General features: G+C 43.8%; 1 protein-coding gene across 3 annotated transcripts in view; it reads left to right on the top strand.

Moving 5' to 3' along the window:
• The first annotated feature begins 1,649 nt into the window (after nt 1-1,649).
• Nucleotides 1,650-19,268, top strand: part of CHCHD3 (coiled-coil-helix-coiled-coil-helix domain containing 3) — a 126,154-nt gene continuing 108,535 nt past the window's right edge. For 2 of the 3 annotated variants that reach the window (XM_048301825.1, XM_048301823.1), the window contains exons 1-2: nt 1,650-1,833; nt 3,406-3,478. In XM_048301825.1, coding sequence (XP_048157782.1) covers nt 1,753-1,833; nt 3,406-3,478 — 154 coding nt within the window. In that variant the 5' untranslated portion in view covers nt 1,650-1,752. The remainder of the gene's footprint in view (nt 1,834-3,405; nt 3,479-19,268) is intronic. The other variant, XM_048301824.1, reaches the window with a different exon arrangement.

Below are 19,268 nucleotides of genomic sequence, written 5' to 3'. Positions count from 1 at the left end.
GCTCCCGCCTTTTCCCTGGATAAAACTGTGAGCTTTGGGATCACGTTGGTATCTGCCTCTGCACCCTTGGACAGTGTAGCAGCAATAAATGCTCCTGGCAGAACGCACACAAACGCCCTTCTGGACTCTTTGCTACCGACTGTAACACTGAACCCACCCGTGCGGCTGTGGGGGCACGCGGGACCCCGCAGAGCCGGGCAGGGACGGTGTTACACACCCCTCAGGAGAACAGCTTCGTGTCCTTGAAATATTCCCCAGCAATTTTTATTTGGGAGCAAAGTGGCCATCAGCCAAGGCTTCAGCAATATCTTAAGCCCCAAGGAAGGCCGACGCCGCTGCAATGTTGGCTGATAGATAGTTTATATCCAAATAAAAATGGCTTGAAAATACATCAAGGACACACGAGCAGCTCTGTTGATGCTGGTGGTGGGGTTTGCATGGAGGCAGAGAAATGAGATGTGTCAGCTCACACAGGCTGCAAAAAGCTGCTGTGATTGTTGTTCAAAACCCACGCTGGGACAAAGGGGACGGGAAGGTTTGGGTGTCACTGGTGCAAATAGGCTTTCCCTCCTAGAGGCAAGAAATGAAGGATTTGGAAGGGGGAAAAGAACCAAAGAGGAGGTTTCCCAAATATCATGGTGGTTGTTATTTGTCATTATTTGACCCAACAGAAGGTTTGGGACTTCAGGAGGTAAAAGAAGAGGCCCCCAGAACGGCCAGATCCAGAGGCAGTTAATCTTGTAGGTTGAGAAGACAATGTGTTATTTGTTAATAATATTATTAATCTATTGGAAGGAAAATTACATGCCCAAAGGGGCTGTGCTAATGGGAATTTCATGTGGAAAAGGGGATGAGGTGCCAGCTCAAGCCCAGGGCTGCAGCAAGGCCCTGGGGCACTCACCCCACAGCACACCAGGGAATCACGGAAATGTTTAGGTTGGAAAAGCCCTCTCAGACCATCGAGAGGTCTCATTCCCAGCATTGCCATTCCCAGCACTGCCAAGGCCACCAGTGAGCCATGTCCCCAAGTGCCACATCCACATGGATTTTAAATGCCTCCACTCCCTGGGCAGCTCTGCCAAGGCTGGGAAGCCCTTTCCATGGAGTTTTCCCATTACCGAAATCTAAACCTCCCCTGGCCCAGCCTGAGGCCGTTCCCTCTCTCCTGTCCCTGTTCCCTTCGAGCAGAGCCCGACCCCCCCGGCTGCCCCCTCCTGTCAGGGACTTGTGCAGAGCCACAAGGTCCCCCCGGAGCCTCCTTTGCTCCAGGCTGAGCCCCTTTCCAGCTCCCTCAGCTGCCCCAGCCCCTTCCCAGCTCCCTCAAGAATTCTCCAGCCCTTTCCCAGCTCCCTCAGCCGCTCCTCAGCGGATTTTCAGCACCCCGCAGGTGCTGGCAGGCGCTCACGTACCCGACAGATTCAGGGACGGACCGGACTACATTACCCAGCGCGCACCGCGCGGGCACGCCCGCCTCTTCCTTCCCTCCCTCCGCGGAGCGCCACGGGACTTGTAGTCCTCGCGCCCCATGTGAAGTTCGTCCCGAAAAAGTTCCCGCACCTTTCCGGGTACCTGTCGCTCCTCGCAGGGGGGGCTGCGCCATTTCCATGGCGACGCGCCCGCGCAGCCAATAGGGAGCGGCGTTCTACCGGCGGGGGAGGGCGACGGGCCAATGAGGAGCCGCCTTGCTGCGGGGCGGGCTGGCAGCGCGCTCGGCGAGTCTCCTTGGGGCCGTCCGTGTGTCCGCGGGCCGAGATGGGCGGCGGCGGCAGCACCCGGCGCGTCACCTTCGAGGCGGACGAGAATGAGAATATCACCGTGGTCAAGGGCGTGCGGGTGAGCGCGGGGCCGGCCCGGGGCTCGCCGGGGCGTTGCGGGCTTGGCCCGGCCCCGGCTCCCTCTCTCACTCTGCCTCTCCCCTTCTCCCTCGCCCGCGTCCCTGCTCCTGCCTCTGTCCCTGCTTCTGTCCCGTTTCCCTCCGTCTCCCGCAGTGATTTCCCCTCTCTCCAGCCCAGCTGGGATAAGGAGCCGTGTGCCCCGCGTGGTGACCCGTTCTAGGGGAAATCTGTAACTACAGGAGCTCGGTTTGTCTTTCCCTGACCTCCACATGCCGGAGCTCCTCCCTTTCCCGTGTCCTGCTCCCGTTCACGCTGAGTGTCCAACTTCCTGTGCGCCCGCCGAGCCGCTCTCCGTCTCTCCCTGTTTATCAGCGGTCCCAGCATGGTTTGGGTTGGAAGGGACGTTAAAGAACACCAGTGCCACCCCCGCCATGGCAAGGACACCTTCCACCACCCCAGGTTGCTCCAAGCCCCGTCGAACCTGCCCTTGGACACTTCCAGAGATGGGGCAGCCACATTCAGTTCCAGGGCAGGTGGCGGGAATGCCGCCCCTGTCGTCTGTAATATTCCAAAATACGACTTGTGACACAAGGAACTTGGGGAATTCTTGCAGCTTAGGAATTTTTCCATGGGAGACACTATGTAGCTCGTGTCAGGAGTGAGAATAACTTACCACTTATTGCTGCTTTTAGGGAGGAGTGATGCAGGAAGAGCATTGAGAGTTCATTCTGTTTCAGCAAACTCATATTTTCATTTCTGGTCATTTAATGCTCTTGAGTAAATAGGTGGCAGTGATATAAATGTAATATAAATTTATATATTCCACACAGAGCAGAGTTCATGTGCTCTGAAACATGGCACAGGTTGCTCAGAGGAGCTGTGGCTGGCCCTAAATCCCTGGAAGCATCCAAGGCCAGGCTGGATGGGGCTGGGAACAACCTGGGATAGTGGGAGGTGTCCCTGCCCATGGCAGGGGGTGGAATTAAAAGCCCTTTAAGGTTTCTTCCAACCCAAATAATTCTGTGATTTGACGACAGAAGTTAGAAACCGAAAGTTCTTATGCTAATAATTCTTTTACTCTTGTTAGTTTTATCCAGGGCTTCCATAGATCTGAAACTGGAGGCTGCTCTTACTCTGCTTGAGTCTGTACAGTTTGGGGCAGTGTTTTTCTGTGTGCTTGCATCAACATCCAAATGAACTTTGTGTTCAGCTGTGACCACTTGTGTTGCACAAGTGCTTTGAGGGCTTTCCCAGGATGAAATTCTTCCTGGGTTGAGTGCTCTGCACCTGAGAAAGGCAAAAATGCTGATTAATTACCAGCAACACGCCCAAAGGTGTTACGTCCTTTACTCTTCTCTGTATCCTCTCAGAGAGCCAAAATCTTCTTGTTCTGTTTGTTTGGAGCACTCACCTCACAAGTAAGGGGATTGTTTTGTGCTGGGGATTGAATTTTAGCAGCTGTCATGTCTTACAGAGAGGCTCCAGGCTCGTTTTTAAAAAGCTTCATTCCATTTGGAGGGGAAATGGGGAAAAAGAAGAAGCTGAAGTGTGACCCTGTTGTGTTTTGCAGTTGTCTGACAGCGTCATCGATCGGATGAAGGAACCTTCCTCACCTGGGAGACAGCACCGAGGATCAGGTGCAGGTTTGCTCCTGGTTTTCTGCTTTTAATGTGAAAACAGGAATCAGATGTGCCCTTCAGAGCATTGTAATGAACTCATTGCCCTTTTGCTGAGATGATTTTTTTGACATTAACTTTTTGGCTCGTCTTTAGCTTTGCAGACTTTTAGAGGAATGAAATTCCTCTTTGTTTTCCTCTGGCTGACATTCAAGTGTAACACACAAATTAGACTTGGCTTTCCACGCTGTTATCCATTGTTAAAGACTTAAAAAAACCCCCAAACACCCCAGAACAAGAAAATATCCAAATATGTCTTGAGTTCTGAAGTGCAAATTCTTGGTTATTTAATCAAAACTGACTTTTATTCTAGCGAGGTTCTGCTGAAATACACTTAAGCAAACATTAAAAAGAGAATGTGCTCTTTTCCTACCCTGGAATGGTGGAAGTAAGTGATTTACAGCTCACATAGATCGATGGCTTTCTTAACTTGTTATATTTTGTTACTGAGGGCTGTTGAAATGCATCAAACCTCGTGCCAGGAATGCTCTGCTCTAATTTAAAATCCTTCAGCACAGCGAGCACAACGCAGCTGCTGCAGGAGCGAGGAGCAGTGGCAGAGATTGGAACAGGTGATTTGTGGACTCCCTGAAACCTGGGAAGTTCAAGTAAGGCTCTTATCAGTGCTCCAGAAATACTCATGATAGCAGAATTCCCCAAGGGCCTTTTGCCTTGATACTTAGAGAAAACCCCAGCAAACTCAGCACTGATTAAACACCTGTCCTGTGGCAGCCTTGCAGCAGGACTTGAGTAAACAGAATTTAGCATCTTTCTTCATTCTGGAGCATAAAGTTGGTTTCCTGTTGCTTAATTGGAGGGGTCTGTATCCCAGAATCCCAGAGTTGCTTGGGTTGGAAGGGACTTTAAAGATGCTTTCATTCCAACCCCCTTCAATGGGCAGGGAACCACGGACAGGGAATCTTCTTTTTTAAAAATTTTTTAAATAGTAGCTTTTTCCTTGTGTTCCTGTATTTCACTGTGGTGAAGAAATTATTGTAGAGAGAGGATTTTTATGGAACAACACTTGCACGTCTTAACTGCTTTCCCTGTGGTGTTTGCTGTTCATCCTTAAATGTGAGTTACGGGAAAATCCTGGGATTTTGGGGTGTGGGGACTGGAGGTGAGGGCTGTGATACCCCAGAAATTCTCTGCTAATTCACACTGTTGCATATCTTGAGCTTTCATTTTTGTTTCTATTTGGGAAATAGTGCATTTTATTTTTTTGGTTGCTTAGTTGGTTTTTTTTTTGTTTGTTGGTTTTTCTTTTTTGTTATTTTTTGTTATTTTTATTTATTGAAAGACTTGGAATGAGTCCATAGTTTATCGGGGAGAATGGAGCACCTGTGCTATGAGGAAGGGCTGGGACAATTGGGATTGTTCAGCCTGGAGAAGAGAAGCTTTGGGGTGAGCTCATTGTGGCCTAAAGAAAGATGGAGAAGGACTTTGGCCAAGGCATGGAGGGACAGGAGCCAGGGAATGGCTTCCCAGTGCCAGAGGGCAGGGCTGGGTGGGAGATTGGGAATTGGGAATTGCTGGCTGGGAGGGTGGGGAGGGGCTGGAATGGAATTCCCAGAGCAGCTGGGGCTGCCCCTGGATCCCTGGAAGTGTCCAAGGCTGGGTTGGACATTGGGGCTGGGAGCAGCCTGAGATAGGGGAAGGTGTCCCTGCCCATGGCAGGGGGTGGAATTAAAAGCTCTTTAATGTCCCTTCCCATCCAAACCATTCCAGGATTCCATGAATTGCTTGACCTTCTCAAGCTTGAAAAACCTTAGGAGTATTTTTCCTTTAAGAACTTGTGGTTTTGGTGAAGTGCTTCTGTGTCCCAGACAAAGAACACTTTACATAAATAAGGAAAGATGTCTAGAGGGAGAAACATTAGAGCTCTTAAACCCAGCCCTTTCTTCAAGGCAAGCCTTTGATAGCTTTTGGTGGAGGAATAATGGCTTAGGTTACGTGAAAGAATTTGTGTCTTGTTGCTTGCCAATAATGATGAATTTATTCACTTCAGTTTGGGGTCAGAAAATGAAATTACATCCACTTACACTGAAATCTGACATCTAAAGACAATGTCTTAAAGCACCCCAGCTTGCTTGGCTCACCTGCTGGCTTCTGAGTAATATTAAATGCACTAAAATATTTAACAAGTGTAAAATCTTTCAAGTCTGTCTGTAATTCCTAAAGCAATATTGATGGGAAGCAATTCGGTCAGACAATGAGGTTTTGGTTTTTTTTCCCTGGGTGTGTTTTATACCTAAAACTTCAGACAAAGGGAATGGTTTAATTCATTTAGCTTAGTGAATATTGAAAAACTAACAGTTTATTAGGGAAAAAAAGAAGAAGAAATGCTTAAATTATTAAGAGGCTGAGCATCTCAGCCAGCCATTTCTTTCCCATTTGCAGAAACAGGTTCTATTAAGGACACAGAGGTTTTTTTCTCCTTTTTTTTTAAACTGCATTTGTTATTCTGTTCTCATGAGAAGAAATCAGCCAAGGCCCCATGTGACAAAATATTGGGCAGGGGTGTAGTAAAATGAGGCCTTCTGTGCCTCCTCAGGAGCTGGGTTACACCTTGCTTGTTTTCATGGATTAATTCTTGTGGATTGGTGTCTTTTTTTGTGTTGCTGTCTGGTTTTGGGTGCAATTTCAGTGGCTCTCAGTACCTTTTGCCAGTCAGAAACATACCAAGGTGTTACTGGGATGTTCAGGAATGAGGATTTCAAGTGTTGGGTTCTAACTGGAGACAAAACCAGGATTTAGCTGAACTTTAGGAGAACAAACTTCACCTTTTGGTTGTGGGGTCACATAGGAGAAAGCTCTTGGGGGGCTTTAGGGAAGGTGGGAGATCCTTAAGGACAACCTATTCCTGGTGCATGAACATCACATTCCAGTACTCAGGAAAATTATTGGATCCATTGTGAGGCTGGTCTGGTTAAAAGGGTAAAAATAAGGCCAGCATGAGGTGGAAGCAGAGAGAGACTGGAAAATGAGGGGATTTGGGGATCAGCAGAAGGTAGAGGTGTCATTCACCTCAACTTCAGCCAGGAGTTCAGCTGTCCCTCCCAATATTCCTGTATCCTGGTTAGAAATAACTCCTGTGGCGCCTCCCACCCTGAAGGATTCTGTGATCCTAGGATTTGGGTGTGCAAATCCATTTGCTCAGTGCCACAGAGCGTTTTTAATTCTTAAAAGATGGAAAGGGCCCACTGTGATCACTTGGATTTGTGCAGCCAAGGGGAACGTGGCTGAGAATTTTAACGGCAGAATCATTGCCCTCATTCCTTGTTTGTTTTTAAGATGATTTTTTAAAATTGAATGTTTTTGAAGAGTTGCAGCACATCCTGATGAGATTAGTAACTATGGATAGTTGGATACTGCATGAAAAACTGCATTAAAATTGGAATGTCTCAGGAGAAGTGGTGTGGGCAGCTCTGCACTATTGCTTGTGAGAATTATTCTGTGTTGTCAGTTTTTGTGAGCACCTGGAAGTTTACAAATTTGGGCTGAACTTCTGCCAGGTAAGCAAGAATCCTCTGCAAATAAACCCTGGCAGTTCTTTGTCCTTTAATGTATTAATTGCTTCTATCCGCCTTTTTGTTCCAACAGTACTTTTTCTCTGCATGAACTGAAAGATGAAATGAACTGACATTTGTGATGTTACTTTCTAGAATTCCTCTTATTTTTGAACAGGAAAAAACCTGAGGTTTGGCAGTGCCTGGGTTGATTCCCTTTGCTGTGAGACACCTGGAAAGCTCAGGCAGTTCCTGACATGGATTTTCCACCTTCCTTCCTGCAGCAGGAGCCAGGAGAGCTTGGGTTTTGCTTTTGATTGTGTTTATTTGCCCTCCTCTACTTGCGGCTCTGGGAAGTCTTTCTAAAAAGTGTTTTAAACTTGTACTGGAAACCTGAAATAAATCAAGAGGGACCCTCAGGCAACACTGAGGTGGATCACTGATGACCTGGAAGGCCATGATTTGCTTGTTATAAATTAATATTAATAATTTCTTGCTACTTAGTAGTCACACAGTTTCTTGGAGATGACTTTTCTTTGCAGTGATGTCCATTGATATCCTTTGGGTTAAAGGTGTTGATGGAAGTGTTTTATTATCCAAAGGTGAAACGTCTTGTAACTCACCAGATTGCTAAAGGTGCCAGAGTTTTACTGCTGTCAGTGTAACAGCAAATCCTTAGTGGAGCCTGACATTCCTGTCACTGGATTGCAGCAGAAGAGGGAAGATGGAATTATGCAGGGGAGTTGGAGGAGGTGCTGCAGAAGTTAAAGTTTTTGCTGTCTGTGTGACGTGCAGGGTGTTCTGTGGGTGCTTTCAGGTGGCTTGGTAAGGCCTTGTCAAATGGTGCTGAAATTCCTGTGAAAAACTGGTGAATCATGGGAGTTGAACATGGAAAATGTCCATAATTGTGGAAAAGGAATATGCCCCATCCCTGGAAGTGTCCAAGGCCAGGTTGGACGGGGCTTGGAGCAATGTGGGTTAGTGGCAGGTGTCCCTGGTGTGGCAGGGGGTGGGAATGAAGGACCTTTAAGGTCCCTTCCAACCCAAACCATTCCATGAACATCTAGAACCGGATGAATTTTCACCTTGCAAGGTGTGAATGAAAAGCTGGAATGTGCTGGCTTGCTCTCTTGTGCTATATTCCCAACATTTGTTTCACTCCAAAGCAGTATTTTGGATCTCCACTGAAGCACTGTCGTTGGGATTTCAGCAGCCCTGCACCTCTGGGCTGCATGGCTCAGTTGCTTTTTAAGTGCTGAGACATTCCATGGAATGAGGCATTTTACGCTAAAGGCGAGCAGGAGTAAAAGGCAAAAGGTGTTGGAACATGTCCTGTTGTGTGAATGTGATGTTTTTAACCTATAATTGATGTTACCATGAACCTCATCTGCTCATGTCTATTGTTATCCTGATGTGGTGTGCAGTAATCTAAACCCAGAAACTCCTACAAGAACCATTTATAACTAAGTATATCTAAACATGCTCCAAGAAATGCCATTTGTGTAAACGTTAACCTGGAGTTTGACATGGCACAAATTTGGGTTGGTTGAAGAAAGTTTTTTACCAATGAAGGCAGGGAGGCCCTGGCACAGGGTGCCCAGAGAAGCTGTGGCTGCCTCTGGATTCCCTGGAAATGTCCTAGGACAGGTTGGAACACCTGGAGATAGTGGAAGGTGTCCCTGCCCATGGCAGGGGGGACTGGATGAACTGAAAAGTCAAAAGTCCACCCCAAGCCATTCTGGGATTCTGTGTTTCTGTGATTGTGCAGTTGAAAGGCCAGGCCAAATGTAGGAGAGGTTTTTCTGTCTCTCCCTTCCTCTCTCCCTCTTTTTCTTTCGTTGGAATGAAACAATCCCGTTCAACGTGGAATGGGAAGAGTGGCCCCAGTGTGGGAGGTGTTTAAGGCTGAAATTGCAGTGAGTGATTCCCAGCCCCCCTTCAGCTCCCACTGTTGCTTTATTTGTTATTCAGTGTTGGGAAGGGAACTAAAGAAATGAACTCTGAGGTTTCCAAGGGTTCTGCAAATGGAGGAATTCAGTTTTTCAATCAGTGGGATTGAGCTGTGGTTTTGTTTTGTTTCCCTACATGAGGGCCAGGGCAAAAGCCAATTTATCCCATGAATATTGTCAGATATTGGGGGACATTAAAGTGATTTAAAGGTTTCTCACTTTACAACTGATGGAGAACTTGGGCTATTCCAGGTGGAATTTAAAGGAAGAGCCCTGGATGTGCCAGGTCCTGTCCTCATACATAGAAGTGAATAGGTCTCAGGCACACTCACTGCAGTGACAGTCACTTTCTTCTGCAGTTTTTTGCCTTTTACAAATGATTTTCTGTGCGTGGCTTCTTGCAGAGAGGCAGAATTTATTTTTCAAGGAGCTTTCATTTAGAAGTGTCGCTTTTTGTTTCCATTTATTCTTAGAAACAGATACTTTTTACGTACTGCCTTCCACGTGCTTTTTGGGTCTCTGGTGGATTTGGGGAAATTAAATTCATGCTATTCTGCTTTAGGCTGCCTGTGCTCTCTTAGGGTTTGCTGAGTGCAGGCGTTGGCTCTCCAAATCTTGTGTAGCGCACAAATAAAGGGATTTTTGTCGTAGCTGCTGTTTAACAAGCACATCCAAAGTACTTGCTTAGCAATGGCTTGTGAGTTAAAAGTTAAAACCTCCTGCTTTTTAATGTGGGAGCACGAGATTTGTGCTTGTTAAAGTATCATCTTCCAGTACTTAGCAGGAAAATCATTTTGGAAAACAACTGTTGGTGGCTGGTGTGTGATTCTTTTAATTTCTAGTAAGCTCAATTCAGGAGGGAGAATTAAGGCACTGGGCACAGTTCTTGGAGCCCTTTGCAAAACGTCAGGAAATAATGACTTTTAAGGCCTAAATCTAAAGCATTTATGGATGGAAGTGGTGCCATTGCCTTTTACTAGTTCTGAGTAAATTGTTTTGTAGTTAAATCCTGGAAAAAGCTTTAGGACTTTGAGCCCAGCCTTAGGCTGAACTTGCTGAGATGAAGCCAGAGTTTATCCACTCTTTATGAGCCAGACTTGTGTGGTGGGGCTTTTGAGTTTTGGGGCTTTTATGTGTGTTAAAATTAATAAAAAACCTATCTAGCAACATGTTTTTTTTTTCTTTCAGTTTTTCTTAATTTTACTTTTTCCATTAGAAATCAGAATTTGATGGAAGAAAATGCCTGTTTGGGGAACATTTGTCGTGGTCTTTGTTAGAAATCTCCTATGTGTGTCCTTGCAGAATTGTCTGTGTTCTGTCCTATTCCTCTCTTGTCCTTCAGAGACCTTCCTGGGATTATAGGTCAAAAAGCCCAGATAGCTGGCTCAGATAAAGAGCTTTGTAATTTAAGGGATTGTTGGAATAGAAGTCATCTGGAGCAGTTTGAATGATTTTTTTTTTTTTATCTTAAAGAACAAAATAAAAAATATTGACAATTTTAATGAGATAAACCCAATGAGTAAATTAGAGCTGTTTGATTTCACCAACACAAGTCCTGATAGCACCAAGCAAGGAAATTGCCATTCTGCTGTGTAGAATCCTCTGTGGTTTTACAGTACAATAGTTATTCTTATCCAAATTTATCTTTGCACTGACTGAAGGAGCAGAGGAATTTAAGTGCATTTTTTTCTTTTGTATTATTGAAACATAGCACTTGTTAGATGTAACACAACTTCAGCAGCACAAGGAGACCTCCAAGTAATAAAACCTTTAGGTTTTAATAGTAAATTGCTACTTTTCTTCCCATTCCGATTTATTTACCAGCGAGAGACTCCTCGGTGTGGTACAAAAGAACACTTTAAACCTACGATTTAATTGCATAAGATGAAAAGAAACACTTTGTTTTATTCTTTCATCTTCAGGCTGCAGCAAAGCGTTCCTAAAGCTCTTCCTCACTTGTCAGCTGAGGCAGGTTAAGTGTTTTGTTGGTGCTGCTGCTTGAAAGCTTTGTGCAGTTGTTGTTTAGTTAAACAGGAGGTACCACTTAGAATCCTTTTCCTCAGCCTCAAGGGAATGGGAAAAACTTTATTGCCACAATAAATTATTGCCACAGTTTTTTTCCCCATCCTGCTTTCCTTGTGTTCTGAACTCTTTGACTTTCAATGGTGTCATATTAAAAGTTTTGAGCAACACCAGGCTGAAAATTGGGCTTCGGCTATTCCTAGCTGCTGGTTGAAATCTAAATTTAGGAAGTAAGGAAAGGGCATTTCTTCCCTATTTTTTCAAGGTTTGATGTGTGCCTCTGGCAATGCTTCATGGAGCCAATTTATCAGATACTCATTTTTAGCTTCATTAACCATGTTTGATTTCACCTCTTGTTAATCACCAAAAAACAAGCATTTAATCTCAGCTGTTCTTTCAGGGTGGGAGATGGTGGTTCTTCCCAGAAAGGTTCTGCTTCCCCTTAATCTCTGGAACTTTTTACTGAAGGAGTTGAATGGTTTATCCAAGATGCTTCACTTTTTGTTTTTTTTACCTTTTCCTCCCCCTTTTCCTCCTTTCATGAGAGGGAGGCAGTTTATCCTTGAAAAAGCTCTCAACTATCCCTGATGCTACTAACTGACATTTCTCAACAAGAGGAGATGGCACCAATTTAGGAAATTTAAGGAGAAAAAATAATAATATCCAGAGAAATGGGTAGGAAAAATTAAAAGGCAGCGGTTGTTGAGAAGAGTGATTTTGGTGTTAATCAGAAACCTAAGGAAGCTGGAATTTTTGGAGGAGCACCACTTGTATCACATCACTTTGGTCAAAACTTGGTGGCTCTTGTGTTTCTGTGCCAGTGTTGAACACATTTATTTCTGCTTTTATTCTTCTCTGTTTGCAGAAGAAAAGAGAATGTTCTACTCAAAGTGAACCTCAGAAATGCCTCAATTTTCCGGGAGCATCTTCAGGATAATCACATTATTCTTTCTCCTTGAGATTTTCATATTTCACCTCTTGCAGCCTCTTTTTCTTCCCTGTAGTACCTTGGTTTTCTGTCTGCTCACAACTTGCAGCACTAAAAAGCCACCATTTGTAGTAAGCGTTGCATCAGCTGAGACCAGTCATTTGTACAAGTGATTTTTATTAGCAGATCTCATTGCAAATCATTAAAAATGCAGGTGTTGGATTAATGTTGTTGTGAAAATTTCAAGCATTTCAGTGTTGTCCTTTATTTTTAAACAATTTCTGAATAATGAAAATAACCATAAACATCATGATTACACATTGTTTACAGCCTGTTTTCAGTTATTATTAAAAGCAGCATTACAGGGCTGAATATTGGGCTGAAAACACATTCAAAGTTGACAATACTGGAGCTGTGTGCTGATAATTCAATAAAAAAAGCTGGTTTTGCTGGAGTTGGAGAAAAAGCATCAAAATGTGTGTAAGTCACTTCCACTTTTCTTGAGAGAAATGAATGCTTGTGCCTGTGCACCAAGTTATTGAGGATGCACATGTTTGAAATGTGAATATTGGCTATTTTTAAGCTGACTTCTTGGGTCATATTACATGAAATAAATGTTTTTCCACTTGGGCACTAAATTAACTTCCAGATTATTCTCCAAAATAAACAAGCTGCTGTATGGGGTGTCGGAATCTGGAAACGTTGTCCTCAAGGCATCAGGAAATACTTGGAAATTCTCCTGTACTTCCTTTTCTAAGGGATTCCCATGTCCAGAACATTGTACAAATGTTGAAATTCCAGTCAGCAATTCCAAGCCTGAACGTGCTGGAGTTTTCATCTGAGCGGAATAAACAAATTCTGCAATTATGGTTTCTCTGCTCCGATGGATGCTTTGTAGCAGCCTCTTGTTATAACCTGTCTGAATGAACAGGAGATGAGATTGAGCACACCACAACAGCTGCTAAAGATCCACTTATTTCTCACTGCTGCTTTCTTTGTACCCAATTTGAGATGAAGTGATTGCTTTCAGATTTTGTGCAGCCTTTCGGTGCCCATGTCATCGATAAGTGAAATCAGGACTTCATACAGAGATAGTCAGTCACCTTTTCTAGTTTTGCTCAATATTCAGGTTCTACTGGAACATTTTTTAATCCCTTTAAAATTTAGTGCTCGGGTGTTAAATGGCTTTAAATGTGCAGTGTGGGAGCTTGATATCCTGATTGATCTTCCCATGCGACTCCAGCCACTGAGAAATCTGTTTAATGGGATCAGCAGAGGTATTGATGAGTGTTATCTTTGGGTGAAACACTTTTTTCTTTCATTAACCTTTACCTGTAAGGACACTTCCACTGCTTGTTTTTTTCACAGGATTATGGATTCTTACGTTTTCCTCTCCCTTCTCTCCTAGAATATCTTTATAATTAGTTTTAGCCACAGAGGTAGATTTCTCAAGGACAATTAATTTATTCACATGTTTTTTTAAATCTTGCCAATGGGTTGGTGTCAATGGCACTGTTGTAGAGTTTTGTGGAATTCATAAGAACTTCCTCAGAGGGATTTGCTCAGGACAGATGGGGAAAATTCATAGTGGACGTGGATGTGCTGCAGAATGGTTACAAAAGTCTCTCTTAAAACACCTTTTCCATCATTATTGTCCACTTGCTCTTTGCATCATTCTTGTCTTTTCCTGGTTTAATTGCAGGTTTGCTTCTCTGAATCCCACCTGCTTCCCCTTCCACCTTATCAGTGCTTTCAAAATTCTACATTATCCTTTCCATCCTCCTTCTTGCTGGATTTCTTCACTCATTTAGGTTGGAAGAGACCCTTAAGATAATGGAATTAACGACTGGTTTGGCTTGGAAGGACCTTAGAGATCATTTTTTGCCATGGGCAGGGACACCTTCCCCTATCCCAGGCTGCTGCAAGCCCTGTCCAGCCTGGCCTTGGACACTTCCAGGGATCCAGGGGCAGCCACAGCTTCTCTGGGAAATCTGTGCCAATGTCACCACCTTAAATAAAGAATTTATGTCACACACATTTGATCTGTGACATCAAGGAACAACTGGATGTGGCACTTAGTGAATGGCTTTAATGAACATTAGTGGAAATGAGTGGTGGGTGCAGCTTTGGGGTGTGCTGATACGAAGAGCAGAGCCACCTGCTCCACAAACAGTTGGAACGGGAACATTTGACAGTAAAATTCTGTGCCTGCAGCCTGTGTTCCTGCCCATGGAAAGGTATAAAAATAACCTCCCTCCAAGGCCTTTGTGACAGTGATGAGCAGCTTTGTGATTTCCTTATTCCTGCCCAAAGTAGCTCCAATCCAGAGCTGAAATTGGGGAAAATTGACTTTTCAGTGCCACCGATAGTGCACAATCACAGCTGGAGTTTCCTTCTTAGAGGTGATGGTGGTAGATGATCTGAACATCAAAATTTGCTATTTTTGGAGCCCTGGCAGTGCAGGGAGGCCCATTTGGGAGTGTTGGACTGAGCAGGAGTGGTTGGCAATTCTTTGCCATTAGTGGTGACTTCTAAGAGATGTTTTAGTTAAAAAAACCCCTTTTTTACTCACCTGCTATGTGTAAAAATACATAATTATTTCCCTGTCCTCTGCACTCGTAGAAGGAGTTTGTTGAAATACATGTGAAAGAATTTAAAACAGATTTTGTCCAAGAAGATGAAAAGGACACCAGTAAATTTTCCCTGCACTGTCAGATAAAATAGCTTTACAATAAACTTCTGAACCATAAAGATCAGGAACTGGACAACTTAAATTGTCCTGAAAGGACACCACATGCTTAATCCTCTTGAAAGCAGAATCATCAAATCCTTCTTATCATTGCTTACAATATGATTATTTTTTTTTTTTAATGTTGAATTACAGAATCCTGATTCTTTTATCCATTGTATTCCACAAGAAAAAAGCCTTCCAGTGTGTGTGGAGTAGGGATTACTAAAACAGGTGAAATGGGAATTTTCTCCACTGCTGTATTCAGTCTGAGGCAGGGATAGTGTTTTAAAGGTGTGTGATACTTCTGTTTCATTATTTTTATTAATTATTTCAAATTAACAGGAGGGCAGAATGACTTATGGCTAAATAGCTGCTGAAATGAGTTATTATCTCTCTATTTTATTACAGAGGTGGGGGAAAAAGATGGGTTATGAAAAAGGTTTGGTTGAAATCACTCCCTCCCTTCCAGGGCCATTGAGAACGATGGAAAAAGTAACATTAAAACTCCGTGAAGTCATTTATCCACACAGCAGGAGTTCCTGCAGAAACTAAAAATTAGGGGAATTTTTAACTGGCTTTTTAAACTCAGTGCACTTCTTGGTGGGAAATACCTGATTTTATGGGCTCTCACGTATTTCGAGATGTACTGAAGATATTTCATGTTTCTACTCTTGCACAACATCCCTGTATCTGTCACCTGTTTATCAAATTTAAAGTCCTCTAAGACAGGATATTTCAAAATATCAGAACTATGTCAAACCCACGTATTTTTGGTAGTGTGAATCTCAGAAATGAATTATTTTTGTAAAACAGAGCCGTTAGCACAGGCAGGTACAACCTAATTCAAAGAATCACAGGGGAAAACCTCCTAATCCTGTTTTTTCCAGCCCCCTCATAAATCCAATGTGATTTGCTTTATCCCAATATTAACAGGATATTGAAAGGAGACTATTCCAAATATAATAGGAAATAACTTTGTTTTGTTACTTCTAGACCATGCACTGTCTTGTTTCTAATTGAAATTAGTATAAATTGATTGATATCCACATTTACATTGGAAAATAGAGAATGTAATTATGCAAGAGCGCCTTTGGAAAGTAAAATATTAAATATTTTTAAATTATGCACACTTAATTGCATTGTTTTTGTATTTCATTATCCTATGAACTCATCTGAAATATTCCTGCACATTACTAATATTTAACAGTTAATACAAATTTCTGTCCTTGGAGGGGAGCTTTGTTTGTACTGAATTCCTGATGGGAGGAAGTTTCTGGAACTGGGGATTTCAGTGGAGAACTTGCTGGGTGTGTTGGTAGTTAAATTTGTATCAGTCTGAAAGTAGAGTTTGTTCTTCAGAATGCTCTTTAATAATATTTAAGAAAACCCACAACAGTTTAAAGGCTGCTTTTTGAAGCACGTAAATGACTTTTTAAATGTTTTTAGGGTTTTCTTTCTGCTGCTGGGCTGGAGGGATGGTTCATTATTGTTTTCATTGAGTGCAAGGCTAATTTGGGTTATTTTTAAGGTTAAGGATCAGGTACAGCAGTGTTTGAAACCCACTAAATTTAAAAAGTAATTATCTCCCAGCAATACTTGATGCACTTTAATTACAACATTTTCCTGTCTCCTCTCCTGTGCTGCTCCCAGCAAATCCAGGGCTCTTTGAGAACCAAAAATTAAGGAAAGCAGAGTAGATTTCATGGTGTCATTGTCTTCCCACCTGATTTAAACACACCAAGTACATATTCTACAGCTTTAATCAACATTGAAATCATCTCTTCTGCTATCCCAGCTTGCTCCAAGCCCCATCCAACCCAGCCTTGGATAATCCCAGGCTGCCACAGCTTCTCTGGGCAACCTCTTCCAATGCCTGAGGAAAGAATTTCTTCCTGTTGATATTGAAGATTTTTGTGTGACCCGTGGAATTTAGATATGGACCAAACCGGTGCTTTTATTACGCAGAAAGACTAAATCAAGGCAATTTGCATATTATAATAGTTGCATTTTACACATCTTAAGTTGAAATGTGGGGAAAGTGTTTTAATTGTGGAAGACCCCTGATCAGTGTGAGCCGCCAGTGTGAGCAGCGAAGGCACCAGGCACGCGGGCTTCCTGATCCAATATTTATGAGCATTAATGCACAATTAGGAATTTTCCTGGTGACATCTTCATTAACTCCTCCGAAGCTGTAGCAGCTGAGGCCGATGATGGGGCTGAAGGCAGCCCTGAGGTGCCCTGTCCCAAAGGAGCTGGGTAATGTTCCTACTCACAGTGATGGGAGAACTTCCCCTTGGATGGCATCCGTGGTTTGACTGCCCTGATGTTGTTGTCAATACCAGATGCCAGAGGTGAATGGAAGAAACTGCAGGAATTCACTGGGAATTGGTTTTTCCAGCACAAAAAGGAGTCTTCCTGTGGCTGGCAGTGATTGGGAGATACCTTGGAGCTGTGTTCTCTGTTTGGGGAACGTTTCAAGGGAAATGTTTCAAAGGGCTTGTGGTATTGGGTCCATGAATTTTGGCGGAACTGAAAGAGATTTTAGCAAAGCTTACCCTGGCTTGAAGTGTGGTGTGGAAAGGCTGATTGAACACGGTGCTGGAGGAAGTGTGGAGGTGCCTCATTTTTGACTAATACTCCATATTCTTTAATTCTTTACATCCTCTCTTCCCCTTCAGCCTTCCTTCTTATGTGGAGCAAATCCAGAGGAGGCCACGAATTTGATAAGGAGCACCTTTGCTACAAAGACAGGTTGGGGAAGTTGGGGCTGTTCAGCCTGGAGAGGAAAAGGTTGTGTGGAGATCTTGGAGCAACCTTCCAGTATCCTGCAAGGATCTCCACTGGCCAGCATTTTTCTTTTAAATAGCCAAGCTTAACTAGAAGGAAAAACAGAACTTGGTGGGTTTTTTTGTGTTGTGTTTTTGTTGTTTTTTGGGTTTTTTTAATTCATTTTCTGAACATTACCTAGCTAAGTGTTTTCTAAAAGGCATTTGATTGTATCAAACCTAAGTGTCTCTTCATTAATAACTTAATGCACCTGCCCTTTCCAGAGAATTTAGTGAAGGTGCCTGCTAATAAATGCTGTTTACTTTAATGGGTTTTTTCCAAACGCCCAGCTAATGGGCAGCTTCCCAGCTCTGCAGGCTGGAAGTTATTTGAATAATTTGTCCATATCACATTGCTGATTTCTCAGGCTAACATTTCTGAGGCTGCAGGTGTCTTCTTTCCCTGAGGTTTGTTGTTTACTGCTCGGGGTGTAATCCTGACATCCTGCTGATTGTTTCTTTTCCGTAAAGCTACTGCTTTAGAGAGAGAGGAAAAAGATATGGACTTGGATCTTGTGATTAGCAAGGGCTGAGGAGTTGGAGGCAAATACTACAAGAGTTTATGTACCAACCTGTCGTAGACCTGGAGGATAAAATTGCTGATGGTTCCTCAAGAATTAGCATCACGTGAAGCTTTGCTCCCATCCTGCCCATGGGTGATCTTTGGAGTTCCAAGGCAGAGCACATTTTATGCATCTGAAACCTCAGGAACTGCTGGGAAGTGAGAAGTCCTTCAGTCTCTTTTGCTCCTCTGTCCTTGTCAGTTGTCCCTGTAACTATCCAAAGCCTTTTGGACCCTGGGGAAATACATTGGATTTCTGGTTCCTTATTTGCCTGATTTTGAAGCACAAGTGGGAGAATAAATACAAAGGGTTGAGCAAATGGCTTTGCATACTCTATATAAATATATTTTTAATGGAAATCAGGGTTTGTGACCTTTTAAAAAGGTGGTGGAATAAGCCTTTTTCAGGTTTGCCCAAGGATGTTGGATGGATTGGAATCTTCATCTCTTGTCTGGAGAAGACTGAATGGACAAGTGTTGAAATCTGCTTTTTCACGAGGGCATGTAGTGACAGGACAAGGGGGAATGGCCTGAAGCTGAAGGAGGGTGGGTTTACATTCAGTATTAGGAAGGAATTGTCTTTCAAACTTTTCCTAAAGAATAAGTCAGGGTGCTGTATCCCAGAGGCCACCAAAATAGCAAAACCTTGTGCCTGTACCGTCCCTGCTTGGTCTGCCCAGATCCTGGCAGGAGCTTTCTGGTTTTCATCACTTTTGACCCTGTCTGGATTCGAGACTCCCTCCAAAGCCTTTCCCTCAGTGCCCTCCACAGCTGGACAAGGGAGAGAAAATAGAATTAATAGAATTCCCAATCTCCTGGGAATCTCAGCTCTGGAGCAGCTGCTGCCCCTCCTGCCCTGCCCTGGCTGTCTGCAGGGCAGTTCCTCTCATGTTCTCACCCTGCTTTGCTCTGGTCAGCTGCACAAAACTTTTTTTTTTTCTTCCTAAAGCCGTTATCCCAGAGGCATCACCGCCATTCCTGGTTGGCCCAGCCTGGTGGGTCCATCCTGGAGCTGGCTGGAATTGGCTCTGCTGGACATGGAGGAAGCTCCCCAGAGCCACCCCTGTAGCCCCTGGTACCAAACCCTGCCCACACAAACCCAGTACAGCCATTCTGTGTCTGGGCTGTTCCACAGAGCAGTTTGGTGCCTCTCAGAGCGTTGTGCAGCCTCAGCTGGGGGTGCTCCATTCCCATTATCCCCATGGTTTTCCATTCCCATTATCCCAGGTGA

This window comes from Corvus hawaiiensis, chromosome 4 (genome assembly GCF_020740725.1).
Source record: "Corvus hawaiiensis isolate bCorHaw1 chromosome 4, bCorHaw1.pri.cur, whole genome shotgun sequence".
Taxonomy (NCBI): domain Eukaryota; kingdom Metazoa; phylum Chordata; class Aves; order Passeriformes; family Corvidae; genus Corvus; species Corvus hawaiiensis.
Note: the sequence above shows the minus strand (reverse complement) of the source record. Positions and strands in the feature narration are given on the sequence as shown.